At 39.7% G+C, this 26,535-nt stretch overlaps 1 protein-coding gene across 1 annotated transcript in view; it reads right to left on the bottom strand.

Moving 5' to 3' along the window:
* Positions 1–26,535, bottom strand: part of LOC117258763 (voltage-gated potassium channel subunit beta-2-like) — a 221,063-nt gene that overhangs the window by 51,229 nt on the left and 143,299 nt on the right. The window contains exon 4 of the mRNA XM_078170444.1: positions 26,420–26,457. Coding sequence (XP_078026570.1) covers positions 26,420–26,457 — 38 coding nt within the window. The remainder of the gene's footprint in view (positions 1–26,419; positions 26,458–26,535) is intronic.

Genomic DNA, 26,535 nt, shown 5'->3' with positions numbered 1-26,535 from the left:
TGAAAAGTTCCATGAGATCAGCCTGTGCTTTTTGAGATAATATTTCTGTTTTATCTCAGTGTATTCAATATATTTACCTCCACATATGATATTTTACCAAAATAAACAATATAAGAACAACTACAGGAGGTAAGTGTATAAAAGAAAAGCCAAATTACCAGTGTTATATGAAATGAATGTCAATGATGGAGGAGGAAACAAGACAGCTCTGAAAAAACACATTTAAGTGATGTCAGTTTTACATGTTTTATATTTCTATGTGTGATGACTCTGTTTTGGCTTTGGTTTTTGGATGAATTTTGTGTGTTGTTCTCCCTTCCCCGTTCCCTGTCTGTTTCTGTTTCGTGATCTTCCCGATCTTCACTCCACTACTCTGCCAGCTCCTCCAGTTCCTCTTCTGGCTCCAGCTCCTCCTGCCATCCAGCCCAGTCATTCCTGTGAACCCTTCATTACCACTCCAGTCACATATTCAGGTACATCAGGGTCATGTAGAGAGTTTCTGCATCAGTGTTTTCTTGTGTTTGACCAGGAGCCATTAACTTATTCCTCAGATAGATCTAAAATAGCCTTTATCATGAGTTTATCTGAGAAAGCATCAGCCTGGCCTGTAGCCATTTCTAACAGAAACTCTCCCATTTGTCATACCTACCAGTTGTTCACTTCAGAAATGCTCAAAATTCCCTCTGTGTTCCGGCTCCTCCGGCTCCTCTTCTGGCTCTTCCTGCCATCCAGCCCAGTCATTCCTGTGAACCCTTCATTCCCACTCTGGTCATGTATTCAGGTACATCAGGGTCATGTAGAGAATTTCTGCATCAATGTTTTCTTGTGTTTGACCAGGAGCCATTAACATATTCCTCAGATAGATCTAAAATAGCCTTTATCATGAGTTTATCTGAGAAAGCATCAGCCTGGCCTGTAGCCATTTCTAACAGAAACTCTCCCATTTGTCATACCTACCAGTTGTTCACTTCAGAAATGCTCAAAGTGTTTGACCATCTCCTTCAGGGCAAGGAGGCCAGTAGCTGGGTTCTCTCCTTACCTCAAGGTTCAGGTTCCGTTTTGTCATAATACATAGATTTTCGCATTCTGGCTGCTGAGAGCAGGTTCAAATGTTCAAATGTACTGTCTCCTGGTCACAAGTCTCTTTTCCTCTCCAAGTTCTGGTTGATTCTGGTGCTGACAACAACTTTATTTACTCTGAGTTTGTTTCACAGCCCAACCTGCCCATAGGTTCCTCCCCAAGGAAGTGTTTCCGCACGATGGTGAACTAGTCGCTCTGATCACACACCATACTATCGCAGTTTCACTACTAGTTTCTGGTAATCATCATGAGACTATTTTCCTCTATATTATTCCTTCACCCACTTCACCCTCAGTTTTAGGTCTTCCCCCGGGTAAAGCTCCACAATCCTCACAGACTGGTCCACCTCATTCATTACTAATTGGAGCTTGTTTTGCCACTCCCACTGTTTGCACTCCATCATTCCTACCCCAGTAACCTTCTCCTCTATTCTGCCCAAGCCTGTTGATCTCACCTCTGTTCCCACTGAGTATCATGACCTCCAGGAAGCATTTAATAAGGACCGAGCCCAATCCCTACCACCCCATAGACCATACGATCATAGTATTGAGTTACTCCATGGTGCTCCTTTACCCTCCAGCAAACTGTACAACCTCTCCAAACACGAAAAGGAGTCCATGGAAAAATATATCACAGACACTCTGGTAGCTGGTCTCATCTGTCCCTTCTCCTCACTGGTAGGGGCGGGATTCTTCTTTGGAGAAAAAGGACAAGACACTTCGCTCCTGTATAGACTACAGGGGCTTGAATGTTACACACAATAAAGAACAAGTATTCCCTTCCACTCATTTACTTTCAGTCCCCTCCACCAAGCCACCATCTTCACTGTGTTGGACCTCCGCAACGTCTACCACTTGGTCAGGATTAATTAGGGGGATAAATGAAAGACCGCCTTTAACACCTGTTTAGGTCATTTTCAGTATCTTGTGATGTCTTTTAGTTTAACTAACGCTCCCGTTGTTTTTCAGGCCCTAATTAATGATGTCCTACATGACATGCTCAACTGGTTTGTGTTTGTCTATTTAAGTGACATTTTGATCTTCTCCTGCTCACTCCAGGAACACGTTTAACATGTGAGATTAGTGCTACAAAGACTGTTAGAGAACAGGCTCTATGTTAAAGCAGAGAAATGTGAGTTTCATGTTTCCTCAGTCAGTTTCCTGGGCTTCGTTGTGGAGAAGGGGCAGATAAAAGCTGACCCTGCCAAGGTTCAGGCAGTGGCTGAATGGCCCACTCCTACATCACATATGCAACTTAAAAGGTTTCTGGGATTTGCCAACTTTTACCATAGGTTTATCCGTGACTATAGTAATAATAATAACTTTATCTGTAGAGCACTTTTCGAGCTGAAAGCACAAAGTGCTTTCCAAGAAGAGGAATATACAAAACAAAAGTGATACTAATAAAACATAAGCATATACATATGCCTTCACCAATATATACACTTAAGCTCATATATACCTGTAAGCATGCATAGGTATACACATGACTGCAAATACATACATTCCCATACACACAATAAGTCTATCAAGTGTCAGGAAAGGCCAATCTTTAAAAGTAAGTTTTCAGATGAGATTTAAAGACGTGAACAGAGTCAGCTGATCTGATACTCAGTTGGACATGACCGGACTATGTTCTTTACATGTTGCTCCAGGGTCAAATTACTGTTCCGAATAACACCTAGGTTTTTTTTTTACACCTGATTTTACGTTCGGAGTGATGGGGCTGATGAGAGGCTGAACTGTTTTGAGACATGTACAGGGCTAATGATGAAAACTTCTGTCTTTTCAGAGTTGAACTTTGAGAAGTTTTGGGACATCCAGTTTTTTATATCACATAGGCAATTATGAAGAGATGCTAATTCACTGGTATCAGGGGGTTTAAAAGACAGATAGAGCTGTGTGTCATGTGAGATGTTGTGATGATATATTATCTGGCCCAGGGGCAGTATGTAAAGGGTGAACAGAACAGGTCCCAAAACGGATCCTTGTGGTATACCATGTTTTAACTGATCAGTTCTTGAGGAATATTCCCGAACAGTGACAAAAAGTTTCCTGTTGATTATATATGGAGAAAACCAGTCCGGAGCGCTTCCTGTAATACCTGCCCACTGTTTCAGTCTGTCTATGAGAATGGAATGCTCAGCAGTGTCGAAAGCTGCACTGAGGTCAAGCAACATTAACACAGAAGATGAACTGGAGTCTGCAGCCATCAATAAGTCATTTGTGACTCTAAGGAGGGCAGTTTCTGTGCTATGCAGCTTGTGAAAACCAGACTGAAATTTTTCAATACATTGTTGTTGTTAAGTGTAAGTAATAGTTGATTCAGCACTACCTTTTCTAGGATTTTAGATACAAAGCTGAGTTTGGGGATAGAGGTTTTCCAAGTCTGTGGGATCTTAACCAGGGCCCTTCAGCAGCGGTTCAACACAGGCAGTTTTGAAAAGATCAGGTACAACTCCAGAGGACTGTGCTATTGTGCTATTGTGTCTTTAAACAGTTTTGTTGGGATTATAGCAAGGGGACTTGAGGAGGGATTCATAAGTGACACACTTTTCTTAGGTTCCTGCAGTGATATTGGTCTGAAGCAATCCAAATCATTCAAGGAGGGGCAGGAGGTGGAAAGGAGGTGTGGCGAGGCAGCGGCAGCAGACTTGTTGTGGTGGGATGTCCCTGCAGGATTCAGACATGGAGGACTTTCAGAGTGTCTCCTCGTGGCGTCTTTCGGGAGAGAGGGTTAGAGGAGGTCTTTCCCCTAGATGATGGCTGTTGAGATGCTGGATCTGGAACATCAGCTGGCTGAGCCGGACCATCAGCTGGGAGGAGAGCTGGATTGAAGGAACAAGAACAAGACGCCATGCCGCCATGCTCAATAACCGAAAACAACAAGGTGATTCTCGATGCCATCGCATCTTTGAAGGTGGATATTAACTCAATTAAGCAAGAAATATGTGCAACCGTAGATGCTCAGATTGCAGAGGTAACAACCACTTTGAGGGCGGAATTTACCTCACAGCAGGTTATCACCGAGACCGCCATTCACCTGCTCCAAACTACCACAGAAACTCATGGTGCTACTTTGTCTGAACTGGAGAAGAGTGCGACACATATGTCGGATTTGACGACTAATCTACAGAAAGAAGTCACACGACTCTCTTCCCTGGTGAAAACCCTTGAGGACAAGTGTGAAACCTTGGAAGGACCCTCGCGCAGAAATAATGTGCGGGTTATTGGCATACTGGAGGGCAAAGAGGGCCCAAATATCAAAAACTTTGCTGGTGAACTGTTGAAAAACGTACTTAACCTGGGGGAAACGCCACTTTTGGACCGTGTACACAGATCAGCTCAGCAGCCCAGAGAACTGGACAAGCCGCCGAGTGCAACAATAATTAAGTGTCATTATCACCATGAGTGCCAAGAAATTCTCCGATGCACACGGCAGGCTGACCCCATTACACATCAAGTTATGCGGCTGCATATTTTCCCTGAATACCCTCCCTCGGTCTCTAAGAAGCGGGCATCCTTCGCAGATGTGAGACGTACACTTCGTGGGATTACAGGTGCAAAATATGGATTCATATACCCAGCTCGGCTGAGAGTGACACTACCCGGCAAAGAAGAAAAGAGATTTGCTGACGCTAAGGAAGCCATGGACTATGTAATTCGTAACACCACAATATGATTATTAGAGGACACAAGATGATTTGGACATTTCCCCTGTTAGTCCAAATTTGTCCCCCCCGAATAAGTGGTGAGTTTACGGTCCTATTACAGTAGTGCATTTGTATGAACTAAATTAGGGGATTTAACAACAACTTTTTAAATATGCGTACAATAGGTCCGCAACAAGCCCATGAGACATAATTACAAACCGCTTAAATAACATTTTGTATCAGTCTTTATGTTTTTGATGTCATGGTTGGATTCTGTTATCCTGTTTAAGTACACGGGGATGATGAGCGCAGGCGCCCAGTATATATATATTTATGGTTTGATTAACTCTGTAATGCTGAGATCCCTGAACGGATGAGTATTCTTCTTGCTCTCCTTTATTTATTTATTTATTAATTTTTTTTTTTTTTTTTTTTTTTTTTACTCTCAGCTTCTTAAGTTCATGTTTGGGTGATATTCTTCTCACTCAGTGGAATAAAAGGGGAAAAAAACGAATGGGACAGTGAAAGCACATATTCTTGTTAATTGTTAAATAATGGAAAGTTAACAGTATGCTATATTGGTTATATTCCTATAATTGGCAGGAGCTCTGGCCTATGTTGATCTGGTTCTTTGCTGACACAGGGCCATCTGTAGCTATGTGTATATATATATATATATATATATATATATATATATATATATACTTAGCTATGCTCCATATAGTAATTAGGGATTCGCGTCGTTTTTTTTCTGCGACTAGATTGATTCACTTATGTTTTTTTTTTCTTTTGGGTGTATTTTTTGGAGTGAGTTCTGGGTGGGAGGATCTTTCAGAAATTATTGTAATGCTTTGCTTAATGACTTATATCTTTCAATGTAAAAAAAAAAATAATTCTATGATAGATAGTGGTATCCAAAAAACAGATATCGGCAAATTTGGGATAACATTTACTTCTTTAAATGTTAAAGGCCTAAATAATCCCGTAAAAACAGGTAAGATATTTTCTTACCTTAAAAGGATATCTGCTGACATTATGTTTTTATAAGAAACGCATCTTAAAGATGTAGCACACACTAAGCTTAGATGTAGCTGGGTTGGCCAGACATTTCATTCGTCCTTTTCTACTAAAGCAAGGGGCGTTGCTATTCTTTTTAGGAAAAACATCCCCTTTAAACATAGAGATACTATTGCAGATAATCAAGGAAGGTTTCTTATTGTCACAGGTGAACTATATTCTAGTCCTATAACCTTATTAAATATTTATGGACCTAATTTTGATAGCCCTGGCTTCTATAGTAAAATATTATCGCGAATACCAGCACCTGCTCCTCAATCTAATCTAATTATTGGAGGTGATCTCAATTGTGTATTAGATCCATATCTAGATAAATCATCACAGCAAAAATTAAAGAAGACTAAAACAGCTGAATTTCTTACCTCTTTTATTAACAATTCCAATTTAGTAGATATTTGGAGGGTTATAAATCCTACAGGCCGAGAATATTCTTTTTTTTCTCCAGTGCATAACACATACAGTAGGATTGATTATTTCCTTGTAGACACTAAACTGCTCCCTAATGTACAAAATGTAAAATATCATACCATAACAATTTCAGATCATGCAGCCCTCTCTTTTACTGTACAAATGGAAGACAACACTGCAAAACATAAGAGATGGTGACTGAATCCCACACTCCTCACAGATCCTATGTTTTGTTCTACTCTAGAAACTCACATAAAGACTTTCTATGAGACTAATGATGGCCCTGATGTCTCACCATTACTGCTATGGGACAGTCTAAAAGCTGTTCTGAGGGGGCATATCATTTCTAATGAGGCTTTTAGAAATAAAATAAATAAGGAAAGACTACAGAATTTGGAACAACAGATCAAAAAACTGGATAAAAACAATGCTCAAAATCCTTCCAGAGAACTATACAGGAAGATCTTGTTGTTCAAAATCTTTACTTCTAACATAACTAAATCCTTGTGGTATATGAAGGAAACATTTTTTGAATATGGGGAAAAAGTACATAACTTGCTGTCTAGACAACTTAAAACACACTTAAAATAGAAAGTGACTGTACAATACAGAGAATTAAAAATAGCACAGGGAAACTATTTTATACAGGTAAAGAAATCAATAATCAATTCTTTGAATTTTATAGAGAATTATATCGTTCCAGGTCTAAAAAGGATCCTATTTCTATTCAGAATTTTTTAAATGGCTGTAACCTTCCAAGCCTTAACCAAGAAGATATAGACTTCTTAAATAAAACTGTTACCTTAGAAGAAATACAGTTCACAGTTAAAGGATTGAAGAACGGCAAGGCTCCGGGGCCTGACGGCTTTACCACAGAATTTTTAAAAAAAATGTCAGTAACTATCCTTCCATACCTCCATAAAGTCATTACTTATGCAGTGGAGAATGAAGAATCTCCACAAACTATGTGCAAGGCAGTTATAACTGTCATTCCTAAGAGGGTGGGTTCGTATCGTCTGTTATCCTTGCTTAATTTAGATGCATTTGCCAAGGTTCTGGCCCTGAGACTGAATAAAGTTATCAGCAAAATCATTCACGCCTGATCAGACTGGATTTATTCCTAACCGGCAATCTTTTTTTAATTTGAGGCGTCTCTTTAATGTATTATATACTACACGAAAACCTGAGGAGGACCTAGTTATTGCTGCACTTGATGCAGAAAAAGCGTTTGACCAACTTGAATGGAATTATCTTTTTAGTGTACTTCATAAATTTAATTTAGGTAAAGACTTTATTAAATGGATCCAATTACTTTACAAAAGTCCAAGGGCCAGAATTCTGACAAATCAAATAATATCCCCTGAATTTGTATTATACAGAGGGACACGACAAGGTTGTCCGCTCTCGCCTCTTCTATTCGCACTAGCGATAGAACCATTAGCTGAGAAAATACGAAGTGAACCTCTTATTTATGGTTATGACACAGACACAACACAAAACAAGATTTCTTTATATGCGGATGATATATTATTGTACATAAAAAATCCAAAGGTGAGCATTCCACAAGCATTAGAAATTATTACTATTTTTGGAAATTTTTCTGGATACCGTATTAACTGGAATAAGAGTGAACTTATGCCTGTCAGATTGCACAACCTAGATATATTAAACACCTTACCTTTTAAAGTGACTCTTAATAAATTCACCTACCTACGATACCCACGATTTATTTAAAGAAAATTTTATTACTTTCATTTCTCGATTACAGTCACGTATAAAATACTGGAAGACTCTGCCTCTCTCTCTCATAGGCAGAGTGAATGCAATTAAAATGGTTTGCTTACCCCAATTGCTTTACCTATTTCAAAATCTTCCGATTTATTTAACAAAGGCCTTTTTCTCAAAACTGGATTCCATTATATCCCAATTTCTCTGGAATAACAAACGTCCCAGAATACAAAAGACCCATCTATGTAAATCTAAGACAGCGGGAGGCTTAGCTTTACCCAACTTTAACCGTTACTATTGGGCTGTAAATGTCCGTGTATGGATGTACTACTTTCACTCTATTACTGCCTCACATAAATGGTTGCTATTAGAAAGAGAAGACTGTTCACCATATAATCCAGGGGCCATTCTCTTATCACCTTCCAGACTTCCCAAATCAAAATATCAGGGTAACGAAATAATATCTGCATCAATTCGCATTTGGAAGCAACTAAATAAACATTTCAATCTCAGCTCTCTGGCTCCTCTGATGCCAATTTATGGAAATCCCTCATTTGTGCCATCCACTCTGGATGTTGCCTTTAAAATTTGGGAAAAGTGTGGAATCCAAACATTACTAGATCTGTATATTGATAGGAATTTTGCTTCATTTCAACAACTGGTTGATAAATTTAAACTACCTGGATGCAATTTTTTCAGATATCTTCAGATTAGAGATTATGTTCAGAAGTATATACCATCCTATGACACTATAAGAGACTCTACCTTTAGATCAGTTGTCACAATGTCACCATGTACTCCCCGTCTGGTATCAACATTATATATGCTTTTGCAGGATGAAAAGGTTGACACATCTCGCATTAGAGAGAAATGGGAAAAAGATCTAAATATCCAGATTACAGAGGAGCAATGGAACCAGAGTTTAAAACAAATTAATCAATGTTCTATCAATGTCAGACACTGTTTAATGCAATTTAAAATAGTACACAGACTACATATTTCCAAATCTAAGATTAATAAATGGTTTCCCTCTGTTTCCTCTCTGTGCGATAAGTGTCAGTCTAATGACGCCACTCTTGTACATTTTTACTTAATGTGTCCTAAGATTAATATGTATTGGAGCAACATTCTTGACACAATCTCAAATATTCTGGACTCTAGAATTGAGCTAGAGGTGCAAGCTATTATTTTCAATACCCTAGAAAGATTAAATAATTTCACACCGGCCCATAGACAATTTATTAGCTATTGTCTTATATCTGCCAAGAAATGCTTGCTGATGCTATGGAAGGGTAAAGAATGTCCACATGTCAAAATGTGGCTTAATGATCTTGTCAATATCTCTGAGCTGGAGAGGATTAGATATATTAGGAATGATCAGGTGAATTTATTTGATGCAATTTGGCAACCTTTTATTCACTATCTTGAGAGGCCAAGTAGCAGAGCTTAACTCTGCTTATAGGTAGTTTCTGTTACTGCTATAAAGTAGATCCTCTGGGTGGTGTAGTAGGGGAGGTGGGGTGTGGGAAATAAATGTATCTATTTATCTACCTATTTATTTATTTATTGTAGTGTATAATTTATCGATAATTTCTTTTCTTCTTTTTTTTCTTCTTTTTTTTGTTCTCTATAGTTTTTTCACTATGGTGTTTTTTTTTTCTGTCAGTTTCGTAATTGAGATTGATGTTCGTGTAAGTTATGTATATCAATTACTGATGGTCTATATTATATTTGTATTTATATTTTAGTAACCTTTATATTTGTAAATTAATTAATGGATTGTGCATACTAGACTTCACTCTCAATAAAATGTTTGGAAAGGAGAGAGGGATAGGCGAGGCTGAGAGGTAGCCCCGTCCAAGTATTCCTTGCGGCCCCAGACCACCACTTCGGCTCAGGATGACTGGTGGTTGGGTGTTAAGCAGGAGGAGAGCAGTTGACTAGTGTAGAGGTCCCACAGAGCTGTGTCCCGGGCGGCTGTGCTGAGCGGGGAAATCCATCGAGACTGCCCAGAAGCGACCTCCATGAAACTGATAAGAAGAGTCTTTTTTCCTCAGCTCATTAGAGAGATGTCGAATATATTCTTTCAGGTTAGTGATTTCTCTATTTGCTTTTTGAAGTAGTTCGCAGTCCTGAGAGGGCATTGCTGGTATGGCTGTGTTTCTGGACATTTGTCTCTGCTGGTAATCTTCAGTGAAGTCTGTCTTGGTGATTTGAAACCTTGATGACAGGCGTCCTTGTCGGTAGTTAGGTAAGTCTTGTTAAAATATTGCTTTTAGAAGCTCAAAAGTTATTTCGATCTTAGCTGCACGGATTAAACAGACTTAAAACAATGAAAACCAATTAAGATCGGGGAAAACTCTGCAACAGGGAACAAGACTAATACAAAGTAAATGGTAAATGGTAAATGGACTGCACTTGTATAGTGCTTTTCTAGTCTCACAACCACTCAAGGAGCTTTTACACTACAAGTCACATTCGTCCATTGACATACACATTCACACACTAGTGGCTGAAGCTACCATACAAGGTGTCACCTGCCACTCAATAGCAAAACAAATGCACACATGCCATGCTGAGTACAGAGTACTATGCTGTGTTTTGTTGCTGTCTTCAGTTGAAACCATTGTTTGCTGTGTTTTGAGTATTTTGTTTATCAACATGTATGTTCAGCATTTTATTTGCATGTTTCTGTTTAGTTGCTGTCTTTAGTTATTGTTATTGTTTTGACTGCAGCATTTTCTTGTTTTGAATATATTTGCATGCATGCTTGAGTTAACTGGACACAGCTGAACACAATAGAGGCAGTGATTGCAGACATGGACTGAAAGCTGCATTAGCCAATCAACTGCTGCAGGCTGGCCACACTGGCCAATGGTGACTCAGGGGATTGTTTCCCCTCCACCTATATAGACAGAGCAGCAGGGTGGACTCATTATTGTTGACAGGACCCACACACCTTGCAAGCAGAGGAGGCCTTGGCGAGGGGTGAGAGCAGGCCAGACGACTGAAACCAGCAGTGTACTGGAGGCCTTTGAACACAACTGGCAGAAGTAGGAGTTTCTGCCCAAAGCTGTGAGTTCCTTACAACCAGTTCACTGTCTGTTGGTGAAGCTGCTTGCAATTGACATATCCCTGTCTATGAAGTGCAGACTGCTGGCTATTTTACTTGGTTCCAGGAGTAGAGAAGAGGGACCCTTGGCGGTGTGGGCCTGACCGATGTCAACTGGATAGAGGGCGCTAAAGCAAGGACTTGGAGCACAACAGTGAGCCCTCTTGGACTGATTAATTTTAAGACTGTTTTATCTTGCCCTTTTTAAGACCTTCCCCCATTTTTAAAGAGACATTTTCTACCATCAGTTTTAGCCTATACGCATATCTTTGTACAATAAATGTTTCTTGTTGCAGCCTCTGTAATTGTGGTTCATTAAGTACTGCTCACCCTCGTAACAAAGAATTCAAGTTACCTTATTGGTGGTTTGTGATTATTATATACAGTTACAGCTACTTAATTACAGCCACCTCCTTTTTTACACACAAGTTCTACAACATTATGCTGTTGACTTTAGTGGTTAACACTATGCTAATCATGCTCGACACAGATTTACGCAATGTTTTAGTTATTCAACGAGCAAAGATAAGCAGGACAGTTGACTTGCTTTATACGCCATTTCTCTTAGCTTCTGGCACTGTTGGGTATTGGTGTAGGTCCTCTGTAATTGCTTGTCGTAAACTTGCCGAACATCATTTTCCTGTGGGCATCCATGTTTTCTTGAGCAGATGCACGGAGATGCATTATGCTCAGAAGTTGGGATGATGATGGATGGACAAAATCCAGGGGCTAGAGAGCACATTGGCTGGATATGAGATGGGGTGAAAGCAGCTGTGCCATCTACTGGCCTACCTTGAGGAGAAGGATTATCTCTCTGATGTGGCCCATTGCTGTCCCCTACTTGCGTTACCTGCTAATGGTGCTGACAGTATGAATATGCAGTGGACAAAAACGTGAATATGAACAGTAGAAATGTGGGAAAAATGCAAAAACGGTATTGTGGCTGTCTGCACATGACCAACATGAAAGCCTACGTGCAAGTTCAGAGAAGTAGGTCAAAGCAGTCCAGAGAAAAACGGATGATGACGGACGGACGGAGGGAGGGACAGAGGTTTCTCCATTTAATAGTAGGATACTAAATAAGCTAAAAAATAATAAATACCATACGAGTTCTGGGCACAGTGACCAGTAAAGTGCACAGAGTGACAATAAAACACACAGTGTCTGGAAAAGTGCAATCTCTCAAAGGAGCGATCAAGAAACATGTGCCAGTCAATACACAGCATAAACAATGATAACAACAACAAACAACAATGAATAATTTAAGATATATAATAATAATAATAATGAACGACATTACTTCCTTCCCTCAGCAGCATTCAATGCTCGGATAGAGATAGGAACAAAAGAGTATTTGTACCTGTTTTTAGTGGCCAGTGGGACACACAGGTGAAGGCCGGATGGAAGGAGCCTATATTGATAAATGAGTGGGTGAACATCATGCGTGCAAATAGACAGAGCTTTCAAGAGCACCTGTCTGTTAAAGATGTAATCTAGGCTATCCAATTGGATGCCGGCTACCTTAGAGGCCACTTTCACAATTTTCCAGAGGGAATTCTTATTCTTGATAAAAAGATTACCATACCAACAAATAATCAAAAAAGGCGAGCCAGTAGAGGATGACAGAATGCTGGATGGTATCCCTTCAATTCAATTTTATTTATAAAGCCCAATATCACAAATCACAATTTGCCTCACAGGGCACGGTAGAAACCTCAGGAAGAGCAACTGAGGAGGGATCCCTCTTCCAGGATGGACAGACGAGCAATAGATGTCGTCCAGAACAGATCAGCATAATAAATTAACAGTAAACCGTATGACACAATGAGACAGAGAGAGAGAGAGAGATGCAGGATAGATGGTAATGGCAGTAGCTTACAACAACATTAATTAAAGTAATAATATTATAATTAATAATATAATATCTAGCAGTATACATGTGTGACAATAATCATGTGTATAATAACAGTAGAAGTATGACTAATGATAACAGCAGCAGCAGGAGGCTGCTCTAACTCATTGAGATCTGTTTGTTAGAAAATCAAGAATCCAACCCACCAAACATGGATCCAAATCAAAAGTAACCAATAGCTTTTCTACCAGGACATGCGGCTGGATGGTGTTAAATGCTGATGAAAAATCAATGAAAAGTAGCCTGGTGTGGTTTTTATTACCTTCTAGATGCTTATGTAGAAGGTTGAATAAAGTGACGTTGCGTCTTGAATGCCCCTTCCAGCCCTATACGCAAATTGGAGAGGGTCTAACAGGCTCTCAGTTTTGACCACAAGCTCTGTCTTAACTAGTTTTTCAAACTGCTTCATAATCAAGGAGGTTAGAGCAATGGCTCTAAAGTCGTGAAGCAATTTTGGACTGCTGCTCTTGGCAACAGGCACAACAGTGGACTGCTTCCAGAGAGAGGGCACCCTCTGCTGGATAAGAGATAAATTGAATATGTAATTAAAAATGGGGCCTAGCTGCTCTGCACAGGTCCTTAGAAGGTGACCACCAATGTTGTCCGTACCAGGACTATTTCTAGGTTTACACCTTTTTAAAACACTTGATGACACTGTTCATCCAAAAAAGGATTTAAAGGAGGGCCCACCAGAAGTCTGTTTCCGATTTCAGAGTCTTTACTTCTAAAATCATGAACATCAAATCGAACATAAAAAGCATTGAGGCTCTGAGCCAGTGCAGGAGCCCTGCACCCCCACAAGCTTCTATCTCTTGTATTGAAGAGGAGTGAACTGCACACATACAACTTAAAACGTGAGCAAATAGGCAAAGATTCTCATGCCCCAGCTGGAAATATGTGACCTATCATTAACTTTAGACATTTTTTAATGTATATTTTATGGCACATTTTACGTTTCACTTATATATATACCTTACCCATCAAAAGAACATTATATATTTCAATGCACTTTAAGTCAGCTTAATTCAATGAAGATCTGAGATGTAGGAAATGATGGGGCGGTGCCATTGCACCCTCTACTGGCCAGCTGCCACTGGATTCCAGTCAAAAAGTCAGGACAGGAGAGAGGATCCTTAGTGATCAATGACTTATATTGCTGAATTGAAGTACTATAGAAACATAACTTAAATTATGTTCACTGACAGCCAAACAGTGGATAAAAACTTAAAGGAATGTCCAGACCTGGACAGCAGCAGTCATAGTGGCACCACGTGTTAACTAAGTTAGGCAGGCTTTCTTACAGATGTCATCTGTTATGCAGTAGGGGAGACTCTCAATTTAAACACATTCTCACTCTGACCTCGTCACACATTGACGTTTGGTCATGGACTTTCTACCTGGAGATATGACATACAAGGTACCTTAGGTGCGTTGGTTGTTGACATTCTGGGGTGCCGTATCAAATTCTGCCTGTTACATGCAGTGTTTTCCGTTTTCAGAGGAAATGTACAGTTTGCATACAGTCTTGTTCAAAATAAATGCACTATGTCGGTACAACACTGTGATACAACCCATTCCTTCAGCTAAAAAGACATGTGGTTACAGTTTGCCAAGACATGCATGTGGTAGAGTTTAGGCAACAAAAGCATGTGGGTGGGTTTTGGGTTAGGGGATTAGGAAAGAGTTAAAAAAAAATGTCATCTAACGGGTGTTTGCGTCCTGTGAGCAAACACCGGCCTTGTGGGTGAAAGTCAGTGGTACCGCCACATTACCCCCTGATGCTGATGGGTGCCATTAACAATAGCAGCAACCGGCCGCATATTATGCCAACATAAAAGTAAGTGTCTAAACCCAGAACCCAGAACGAGATCATATTTCTCCCGTTTTAGCTTCTCTGCACTGGCTCCCTGTAAAATCCAGAATTGAATTTAAAATCCTACTGTTAACTTATAAAGCTCTAAATGGTCAAGCTCCGTCATATCTTAGAGAGCTCATAGTGTCATATTATCCCACCAGAACACTGCGCTCTGAGAACGCAGGGTTACTCGTGGTCCCTAAAGTCTCCAAAAGCAGATCAGGAGCCAGAGCCTTCAGCTATCAGGCTCCTCTCCTGTGGAATCATCTTCCTGTTGCGGTCCGGGAGGCAGACACCGTCTCCACATTTAAGACTAGACTTAAGACTTTCCTCTTTGATAAAGCTTATAGTTAGGGCTGGCTCAGGCTTGCCCTGTACCAGCCCCTAGTTAGGCTGACTTAGGCCTAGTCTGCCGGAGGACCCCCTATAATACACCGGGCTCCCTCTCTCTCTCTCTCTCTCTCTCTCTCTCTCATCCTATTACTGCATCTTGCTAACTCGGCCATTCTGGATGTCATTAACTCGGCTTCTTCTCCGGAGCCTTTGTGCTCCACTGTCTCTCAGATTAACTCATATCGCAGCGGTGCCTGGACAGCGTGACGTGTGTGGTTGTGCTGCTGCCGTGGTCCTGCCAGATGCCTCCTGCTGCTGCTGCCATCATTAGTCATTAGTCATACTTCTACTGTTGTTATTATACACATATGACTATTGTCACACAAGTATACTGTCAGATATTAATACATACTTTCAACATATTGTACCACAGTAGCCAGAACTATAACTATAATATTATTACTTTCATTAATGTTGTTGTAAGCTACTGTCATTACCTGCATCTCTCTCTCTCTCTCTCTCTGTCTCATTGTGTCATATGGATTACTGTTAATTTATTATGCCGATCTGTTCTGTACGACATCTATTGCACGTCTGTCCGTCCTGGAAGAGGGATCCCTCCTCAGTTGCTCTTCCTGAGGTTTCTACCGTTTTTTTTCCCCGTTAAAGGGGTTTTTTTGGGGAGTTTTTCCTTATCCGCTGTGAGGGTCTTAAGGACAGAGGGATGTCATATGCTGTAAAGCCCTGTGAGGCAAATTGTGATTTGTGATATTGGGCTTTATAAATAAAATTGATTGATTGATTGAAGTCACTGACCAAGTGTCAGTTTTTAATGACTAAGGAGTGAGACTGGGTTGTCAATTCTGTCTCTGCAGTACTCCCAGAACAGTTCCCAGTCTGTGACATAGAAATACTTGTGGTAGGTTCCCTGGGTGTTCTTAGTTCTTAGACCAAACCATCCCAGCCTTTGTGCAGCCATATGTCATATTTTTTTAAGATAATACGTTTGGCCTTTATTGATGGTATGGACAAAGAGTGACAGGAAAAAGGGGTAGAAAGGATAAAGGCCAAAACACACCGGCGCTGTACGATGATCTACGTTAATCTAGTTAATTTAATACACTTTACTTTCTCACTTTCAGAGTTTCAGAATTATATTGTGTCAGGTGTCTTGACTACAGATGAATGCTAAAGTGTGTCTATGGCTTGGCATTTCAGTGTAAGGTGTCATATATAATGTTAGCTTACACTGGTGCTCAGTCAAGCAGTGGGACAATGGATTAACGTTAGCTAGTTGCAAAGATAACGCTAGGTTTTGACATCAGTAAGTTATAGACAGTGGTGGAAGAAGTGACAGGGAGGAAAGCTCAGGAGAGGCAACCCAAACCTCTGTGGGCCCTTTTTTAAGGTAAGACTGATTTGGCAAGGCAACTTTATTTATATAGTGTATTTTAAAAACGTGACTGAAAAAGGTGACTCGTAGTGCTTTACATACAAATATCAACATCAGTATCAATTTGGTAAAAATGTAGAAGCAACACAAAGGCAATATAAAAATATTAATACAGAAGAAAGAGTTAAAAAGTTAAAATAGAAAAATAAAAATAAAATTAGGCATAGACCACCCCCAAATAAAACTTTGTGAGCTGTTCTCTTACCTTGAAAATAGTCTAATAGAAAAATAAATCCTTATTCTACATGATCCATATGTTTCTCACTTCTGAATTAATGGAATAGATGAGAGTCACTCTAGCCCAGGCTTCTGAGCCTATAGAGTGAGTCCTGTCTTATCCATTCATTTCAATATTGGGACAAGTACAGGATCTACAATGTGGAATGTTGCTTTATTTTTACTATTTAACGATTTTCAAAGTAAGAAAACAGCTGACACGTTTAGATTATTGGGTGGATGATGCCTTTCATGTTAGTCAGGTACAGGTCTAGAGCCTGTATGTTAACGCATCTGCCATCCTCTTTGGCATGTTGATAGTGTTTTTGGTTCTGGTTCAGCATTGTGTGGATCTGTATTTGAGCAGAAATGATGGTCTACTAGGGTGTGTGTGTGTGTGTGTGTGTGTGTGTGGGGGGGGGGGGTCTGACTTGCTGGCAGTTTAGATCTAGAATACTTTGTTGGTGACATTTTGTTAAACAAGCAAGATACTGTAAGGATTGTAAGACTTCTGCTAACTGAAGCACGCGCCTGCACTGTACTAGGTTCCCTTTTCACCCTGGAGAAAATGTTGACCCCCCCCCAATTGTCATTGTATAATACACACTCTGCATGTGGGTATGACAGACTGAGCCAGTAACTGTTTGAATATTGTTGTGAACACTAGGGCTGTACCCAAATATTTGGATATTCGAATATTCGTTTCTATGGGTAGGTATTCGTTATGAAAATCTGGTATTCGATATTTGTTTTTTATTACTTTTTTTTTTTTATTATTATTTTTTTTTTTTTTTACATATTTTTTTGGTGCTAAATGTAGTCTTTTTGTTGTTGGTAAAAGAAGGTTATCAATAAAAATCAAAACTTTTAAATTGCATTGTTAAAAATGTGAAAATATAGTATCGCCTACCAACGGAGCTTGTGCTCGACAGGCTTGAGCGCATCCGTCTGAGGCTGTGGTTTGTTTCCCCCATGTTGTACAATAAATTATTGTTTAATGTTTCAACAAGTTTCTTCTGGAGTGCGTGACACAAGTGTGTTTTGAAAACGGCCGCGGACTGTCACCTGCTCAACGCATCAGCATCAGTGATAGCCAATAATGTCAAAATATCATTTACAGACCGATTTAACAGACGATCACTGCTGCCCGACCCGCAGGTCCATTTGCGGGTCCCGCGGGTCCCGCGGGTTATGGGTTGACCCGCGCATCACTACTCAGCTCAGTCTATAAATGCTGTACACAACAGTAGACATTATATTCTATTCAGGCTGGCAGAACCAGCAGCACATTGGCTCTACAGTGCACAACACTGCTGATTAACCATTTTATTGCAGCACAGAGTGTCTGCCAGCAACCAATTACTTGCAGAGGCTCCCTACAACTTGTTTCAGCGGTTCTGATGTAATCAGAAGACAAATTAAACAGGGTGACTAGCCAATGTGAAAATCAAAAGAAAGCATAGAATAATGTACTGAAGGAGACTGTTGTGCTATCACATTTTTTTGTGGTTTGAGAGCAAAGATCCGGTCGCTGCTGTGCAAAACTCCGCAATACAATTAGGTCCGAAAAAACCCCGGAGGAGTGCTTTGCAAGGAGTCTTTGAAAGGAGCCGAGCCCGGCGTAAAACCGGAGAGAGCAGGCAACACAGCCACAGCACGGCCACAACAAAACGAGCATAGAAATAGTTAAGCTCACCTGCTAAGGAGCACTTGACAAGGAGGAGGTGTAGGATGTAATCTGTCATATTCTTTAGACCTTACCACATGCTTCTGGGATTGCCTTCCTGGAACTGTAGTTCCATTTTCTTTGAAAGCTGAGTCCATGGTCAGGACTCTAGCTGAGGTGTGACAATGGCCCAATCCCAATTCCTATCTTAACCCTCAATCTTAACCCTCAGTCTCAAAAATCCGCGCTCCGGCGAAGTGCTAGTGCTGTCCCGATTCTCAGAGTGTTGAGTTGAGGGTCAAGAATAAGGGCTGAATGGCCCTCACTTTTGTGATTTTTCCAGGACCACCCTTGGCAACCCCTTGTGCTATCCCAGAATCCTTTGCATATCATCCGCCGAGCTCAGCCGAACCCAGCTGAGTGCAGACGATTCAGTCAATGCAAGATGGCGGCGACAAGCGTAAGGAAGCAAGTTATCAATGTGAGTATTTTCCTCGTTAATAGTTGTTTTAAAATTATGATAACCATTGCATTATCTTTGTTTAACGTCATTTTATGGACTATAGATCTCTTTGTAGCGTAACACACATATTTTTGGTCGTGGGCGACAGCTTGCCTGCCCCGCCGCATGTAACCCCGGGTTCTCTGATAACCGAGTATGCTGTCATTCAGTTACAAAAGTCATTTTTCTCAGTGATAATGTAGTTGTTAAGTTGTTTTAATATACGTGAAATGTTTGCATCGACATTTTTGTAAGATGACCAGACGGTGTCATCTCCTGTAGCCGTAGAGTCTGCAGCTGGTAACGTTACAGCTGCAGGTTAATGTTAGTGATCGTATTATCTGGTGACTTTCCGCTGAATAAGTTACGTCAGTTGTTGTGGTACAGGTTATTTGGTTGAATATCAACTTATAACCCAAATAGTGAAACGTTAACGTGGATGAAAGTCACCAGATAACACTTGTGTGACTGTGTAAACAGCCTCACCGGTTCTGCTGGGTGTTGACTACAGTATTCATTGTGATAATACTTGCAATACTGCATGAAACTAAACTAATAACTTAACGAATATCTGACAGGTAGCCCAAAAAAGTAAAAAATAAAAGAAAGTAATGTTGTTATCTCTGTTCCATTTCAGGGCCACCAGACAAAACACAAGCCCTGATTCATTTCAGGGCCACCAATGAAGACAAGTTTACAAAAAGCAAGCAGGCTCCAAAAAACCTATGGGAGTGAGTAATTTGTAACTTGTGAACTGTTCATATTCATAACATAATTCTCAGTCACAACGGCAACTGTTCCCCTAGTGATCAAGCATTCTGTTTCAATATGAAATCAGCACAGCTGCAGACGGCATTGTCGAAGATTATTGTTTGGTAACTGTACATTTGTTTTGGAGCTGCCCCTATACTGTCACTTTTTGGAAAGATTTTGTCGAGTATATTCGAGTATATTTATGCTCTATTTTCGCTACTGTTCAAAGATGTGCTGTTTGGATTTTATGATGTCAGCGTTTCAAAACAAAAACAATTCTATATCATTAATCTATCTATTATCTTAGCGAAATTCCATATTCATAAGAGTAAATTTTGTAACAGAAAACTCTTGCTCAAAATTTTTATGAATGAAATGCAGCAATACTTAGAAACCATTCAGCACTCCCCAAACTCCAAAGCTATAGACTCTGAAAATATGTAAACAATTTAATTTTTGAGCTGCTGAACTTTTTTATTTATTTATTTATTTATTCGTTCATTTTTTTTCTTTTTTTTTTCTCTTAACCCTGGCATATTTGTTCTGGTCATATCTGTCACTGCTTGTTTTGTACAAGAATTGAAATAAAGTGTTGAAAAAAAAAACTCGTCACGTCTTTTTATCGACGACTACTGATGACATATATTTCTTCTTCTTTGAACTGACAGACTGGACAGAGTTTTGGCATATTGCTGCCCCTGACAGTTTTAAGACGTATTTGCCATTTTAAAGTCACAAGATAGCCCTTAACACTTGGTTTTGAGGGCTAATGAGATTGAGGGTTGAGCTTGAGAATTAAGATTGAGGGTTAAAATAGGAATTGGGATTGGGCCAAAAACTGGTGTGATGTGGTTGTGCTTCTTGGTTTTAGTGGTTTTAGCCTTGTGGCTGAGTTCTGAACAGTCTGAAGTCGTTGCAAGGTTTTTTGATTAAGACAGGAATAAAAACTGTTGCAATAATCAAGACGTGAAGAGATAAAAGCATGTATAATCGTTTCTAGGGCTGTAGTCTCCTGGTCTCCTGGTTGATTATTTGGTCAATATGCTCTCATCTGATCAAATTCTTATTGGTCGAATAATTGCCGTGTTACTTTCATAAGGAGAAAAGTACTACATCAATAGCTTTCCAGGATTAATCCATTATTTCCTGCAGCGGGGGGAGGGACAGACTAAGTTACCTGTGAAAATGGGGGTGTTTTCAAAACACCAACCATTTTCACATTTTGTTTACACAACATTGAACTCAGCCACCCTAACGCTCATCGTCGCGGTGACGCAGACCTGTCTGTTTCTGTATACTGACATCATTTTCCTCAGTGGAAACAAAGCTTGTATTTACATGTATTTCACAGATAAGAAACAAAAAATTATGACGACAGTAAAGCCTCCACTAAAATAGCATTTTAAGTCTTGTGTGTGATATATCCTTTAGGGATATATACTTCGGGATTTATCCCGGCTTCATATGAACAGAGGAAATCTCCACTCGTTGCTAGGCTAATTTATTATATTATTTTTTCCTATGACTAATCGATTAGTTGAAGATTATATACGACTTCAGTCGACCAAGATTTTCTTTGGTTGACTACAGCCCTAATAGTTTCTGTATCTCTGAAAGACAGATCTTATTTTAGCAATGTTTCTGGGGTGATTTGACGAGCTTAGTGACAGATCTTATTTTAGCAATGTTTCTGAGGTGATTTGACGAGCTTAGTGACATGTTGTTCAAAACATAAATAACTATCAAACATGACACCAAGATATCTTGCAACAGTCTTTATGTGTTGTGACAAGTAACCAGTGGATGGCAGTATTTGCTTTGTGATATGCTGTGACCCAATTACAAGGATATCTGTTTTATCAGAATTGAGCTGAAGAAAATTTAACAACATCCAATTTTTGATATCACACAGACAGTTCTGTAGAGAAATCAGCATGCTGAGGTCAGATGGTTTAACAGGAAGGTACAGCTGAGTGTCATCTGCGTAACAGTGGAAAGAGACACCATGTCGATGGATGACATCACCCAAGGGGAGCATGTATAATGAGAACAAGATAGGACCAACATTTGAGTCTTGAGGCACACTGTACTTGATATGGGAAATGGATGACATGACATTGTTAACGGACACACAAAACTTCCTGTCTGACAAGTATGAAGCAAACCAGTTTAGGGCAGTACCAGATACACCCACCCAGTGCCTCAGTCTATCTAAAAGAATGACGATACATTGTGTCGAAGGCTGCACTTAAGTCCAGCAGTACAAGAATTGAGCACATGCCTGTGTCAGCATTCATTAAGAGTTCATTGGTGACTTTAAGAAGGGCTGTCTGTGCTGTGATATTGGTGGAAAAGTAATCCAGGATACAACCAGTAGACTGTGAACTTTTAACAATGTAAAGCAAACTGGGCCCAATACAATCAGTCACCTCAACTAAAAACTTAGCAGGAATAGTCAAGAGGGATGAAACTTTCTTATGTGACATGGTTTCTAGGAGCTCTGGCAGAGTAATGGGGGGGGGAAGAGCTTAGGGAATCATGGTGCAAAAAAGGTGGGTGATACCAATCTTATTGACTCCACCTTACCAGCAAAGTACAATGGAAAGTTCTCACAGTCAGCATCAGAATCAGCAGGAGCAGGAGCAGAAGGATAGGTTGGGTTCACTAACTGGTCAACAGTCTTGAATAGGAATCTGGGGTTGTGTTGATTGGCAGAAAGTGAGTAGAAGAGGGGGTAATGCTAGCCCCGACATTATTAATCTTATCTACAAAGAACAACAGAAAATTACTGCAGTCCTTATTCGACCAAACAGCTAAATCAGGAGGTGCAGGAGTGACAGATTTATTGATAGTGATGGTGATAGATTAGTGATAGTGTATTTTTATGCACCAGGTCGAAAGATCTTGGTACTCTCACCATGAATGTAAAGGGAAAAAAAGAGTCAATTATAGTAACAGTTGCATCAGTTGTATTAAGAATGAAAACATCAGATCACAAATTTGGGCAAAGTGTTTGGTCTGTTTAGATAAACTACTTTGTAAATTTGGAAGAAGCAAGGCAGAAAGGCTATATGCAGGAATCCTAAAGTTAAACCTTTTAGGAACTTTTTAAAGAAACTATTCATAGCCTACATTTTAAGACCTCATCACCACTTCGAATTCTAACAGGTTACATCAGTGCCATACTTAATTTACATTTACTATAGGCCATTGACTGAAAGAGAGAACACCAAAACAGTCTGAACAGTAGTTCCTGATAACTCCTTGAATCACTGTGTCCATGCAACATAAGTTAGATAGACAGGTGGGAACAATGGGATAAGATGGACATAAATTTAGTGAGAGATTGAGAGTCAGGCCTTGTTTAGTAGGTTTGCCAATATTAGTGATTATGTTATTATTTTGCAGTCTACACAGTGTTGTCTAAATATTACTTGTAGGTGCATTCATAATCTTAATCAAGCCATTATGTCCATGCTGTTAATCTTTTGATTTTATCCTGAATTGTGCAGCAATTTGTAAAGACTTTTTTAAATTGTGTAATGCAGTGATAACAGAGTAAGTGAAAACAGGTGTAGAGACATATACACAGTTAAGAAAGAAGATTACATAAAGTAAGAACTAGACCTACAATAAAAATAAAGAGCAAATAAATACATCAGAACAAAATAAAACAATATAAGGCAAACAACGAGTAGAGCACAGGCTGAAACTGATGGGCGTACTGGCGAAAACAAGTATACTGCAAAGCTGTATGAACAGGTGTGTGTGGGGGTGTCTTTGAGTAGGTTAGTGGATGTGTAGGTGACATTGAGATGATGGATATTTTTAGGAAGTGAGTGATCTTACATGTTTTAAAAATACATATACATTAACTACAGGCACATGTCTATCTTATGTATCTATCATGTAGGATGCCAGAGGGAAAAGGAAGATATAAAAAAAAAGTCAGTGATTTCAATGTGTCTGTGTGCATGTGTTTGTGAATGAAGTGTAAGAGGGTAAAAAAAGAAAATCAGAAAGAAATCACAAATTCACAACAATCAACAAGTAATGAGTATGAGTATGTGTGCTATTAACAGCCACAGCCGTGCGTAATGGTAATGCATAACTTCAGCTGTTCTGTGGGAGAACTGGTGCGAGACAATCTGTAAAACTGCAATTCTTCTCTGCTGTATTTTTAATTGATCTAATGAGTGGACACAAATATCGCTATGCAAACTGATTAAAGGGTTTTTCTGTATCAGTTAATGTCTCACTGTGGGAGTGTAAACAAAGCTCGAGTAAGTGTGTCCAGCTCCACAATGACTGAGATATGTAAAACAGAATCAAGCACAAGTGACGCTTTATAAATCCATGAGCTCAGTAGTTTAAAGGGACTTTAACATAACTTTATCAAGCAGCAGTCAGTCAGTCAGTCTGTCTCTGTCAGTCAGTCAGTCTCTGTCTGTCTGTCTGTCTGTCTGCCTGCCAGCCAGCCAGCCAGCCAGCCAGCCAGCGGGTCAGTGAGCATGCTAACTGTTGTCCAGACTGTCGTAGTCTCCGTAACCATGGCAATGATGACGGTGAGTGACAGACCTGTTATTCTGTGACATTCTCTTCTACAAATTCTGATTTAATATCACTCTGTAATGTCTTGCGAAACTCTTTTGGTTTAATGTATCTCATGTCATTCCAAGCATGTGGAAAAAAAACATGGTTTATACAGTAGAGTAGGGTGTGCACGGAATTAGTAAGGGACAGTACTTTTTTTTTTCAATATGGAACAATCCCATATCATACAGGATGGGTGGCATCCCTAGAGAGCAAACCTCTCTGCCCTTACATGCGCCTACATGGAAAGCCTTAAGGCAGAGAGAGCAGCAGCAAAGACCTCCAGGAACAGAACTGAGAAAGCATCAATGACAAACAGAAATGACATTGATAAGTCAGACACAACATGAAAAGGAAGAGCTGGGGTGGAGATGGGTTGCAAAACAGCTTGCAGAGAAAGCAACAACAGTAGACAGGCCAAAGCAGTTTAAATAGGGCGCCTTGAATGAGATTTGCCAAATTGTTGCATAGAGAGGAATCAGCTGATCCATCAGTTGATTGGGCTGTTTGAGATCAGCTGCTGTAGCTGGGATGTAAACTGAACTTGACATTGTGTCCTTCCTGAACTAACGCTGTGCTCAATTTGTTGTATGATTTTGTTGTTTGGCTTAATTTTGTTCTGTATTTAAGCGTATTAATGTGAACCGTTAATGCCCTGGGACACTTGACACATATCAAATGTTTTCTGACAATAAAGCAAAATCAAATCAAATCAAATGAAACTTGCATTATATAACAAGCTAAATTTAAATGGAACATTAATGGATATTTTATTTACTGTGTAAAAATATTCTGTTATGATGCAGAATGATTATAATACATGACTGTATGTAGGTTAGTGAAAAACTGAAGCAGTATTTGCTGGACATAACGTCAGATCATTAAAGGCTCTCTAAGTCTTCCTAAGCTTGAAAAGTTTTTGTCACATACAGCAAACATCTCCTTATGATCTGCTAGCTACATGTCCTCTGAACATGCTGAGACTGGGCTGCCTACAGAGATTGGACTTTTTCACAGCATATTCAGATGACATGTAGCGGAGATGTCTGCTGAATGTGACAAAAACTTTTCAAGCTTAGGAAGACTTAGAGAGCCTTTAATTACTAATTAGCTCCACCACATGCATTCATTTCTCAAACTTAATTTATTTGATTGTGATAAAGAAAATGAAGTCCTGAGAAGAAGACAGGATTATTGTTCTCGGCATATGGAAATATATAATACAATATAAAATATGAAATAAAATATGAGTGTATTTTTTAGTCATCACACTCTCTGATCTATATTCAACTTTACTGAGCCATTTTGCACTTTGGGCCACTAGCTGTTGTGCTTGTGCCATTGAATTAGAGCCTTTAAGTCTGGGGAGTCAGGGTTTAAGGCAGTGACAATGAACCGCACTACCCCTTGGCTGAATTCAAAGTGGGACCTTTGTTGTATATTATTCCCCCGTCTTTCTTCCCCTATCATGCTACTGTCAAGTTTTCAAGAAAGGCACTAAAGGACCAATAACAAATACTTTCTCTGATTAGCACTTATCACAAAGTACATCACAGGCAATGAAATGTCCTAAGTAAAGGTGTGGACTCACATCAAACTCATGTTATGAATGTGATAACTTTAGATTTGGGTTTTGCTCTTTTGACTGGGGATGACTTGTTATTCCTCCCAAGCCCAAAGATTTACAGTTCAGTATATTAACCCCTGCATGAGCAGGAGGAAAAAGTGTGTTAGTCAGTGCAGACCAGCAGACAACCAACACATGACACTTTTAGATGTGATGTTCCTAACTATTTTGCTGTGGTCACAAAGATGCACTGCAAAACATGGAACACAAAAATAAACGATAACTTTGTTACAGAGGATTCTCAAAGAACAGAAAGCTGAGGCATTAATGTTTTTATAATATTAGCTAGCATTTAAAAGTGAACTTTTCAGGCATTTATAACCTCTTGACACACTGAAAATCTCTGTATTCAAGATGTCTGTGTTTGTTACTTGGTGCACCTATTCTGTCATTGTTCATCTTGAGTCTGGATTACATGCGACTGTATAGGTGTTCAAGTTTTCTCTCCTACCTCATCCGTTATCTGTCCTCCAAAGGTAACCCACGTGCCTGCACAAAAATAAAATAATAAGACTCTGTGAGTTTGTTTGTGAGTGTGTGAGTGTGTGTGTGTGTGTGTGTGTGTGT

This window comes from Epinephelus lanceolatus, chromosome 8 (assembly GCF_041903045.1).
Source record: "Epinephelus lanceolatus isolate andai-2023 chromosome 8, ASM4190304v1, whole genome shotgun sequence".
Lineage (NCBI taxonomy): Eukaryota > Metazoa > Chordata > Actinopteri > Perciformes > Serranidae > Epinephelus > Epinephelus lanceolatus.
The sequence above is the reverse complement of the archived record's forward strand: the minus strand, read 5'-3'. Positions and strand labels throughout refer to the sequence as shown.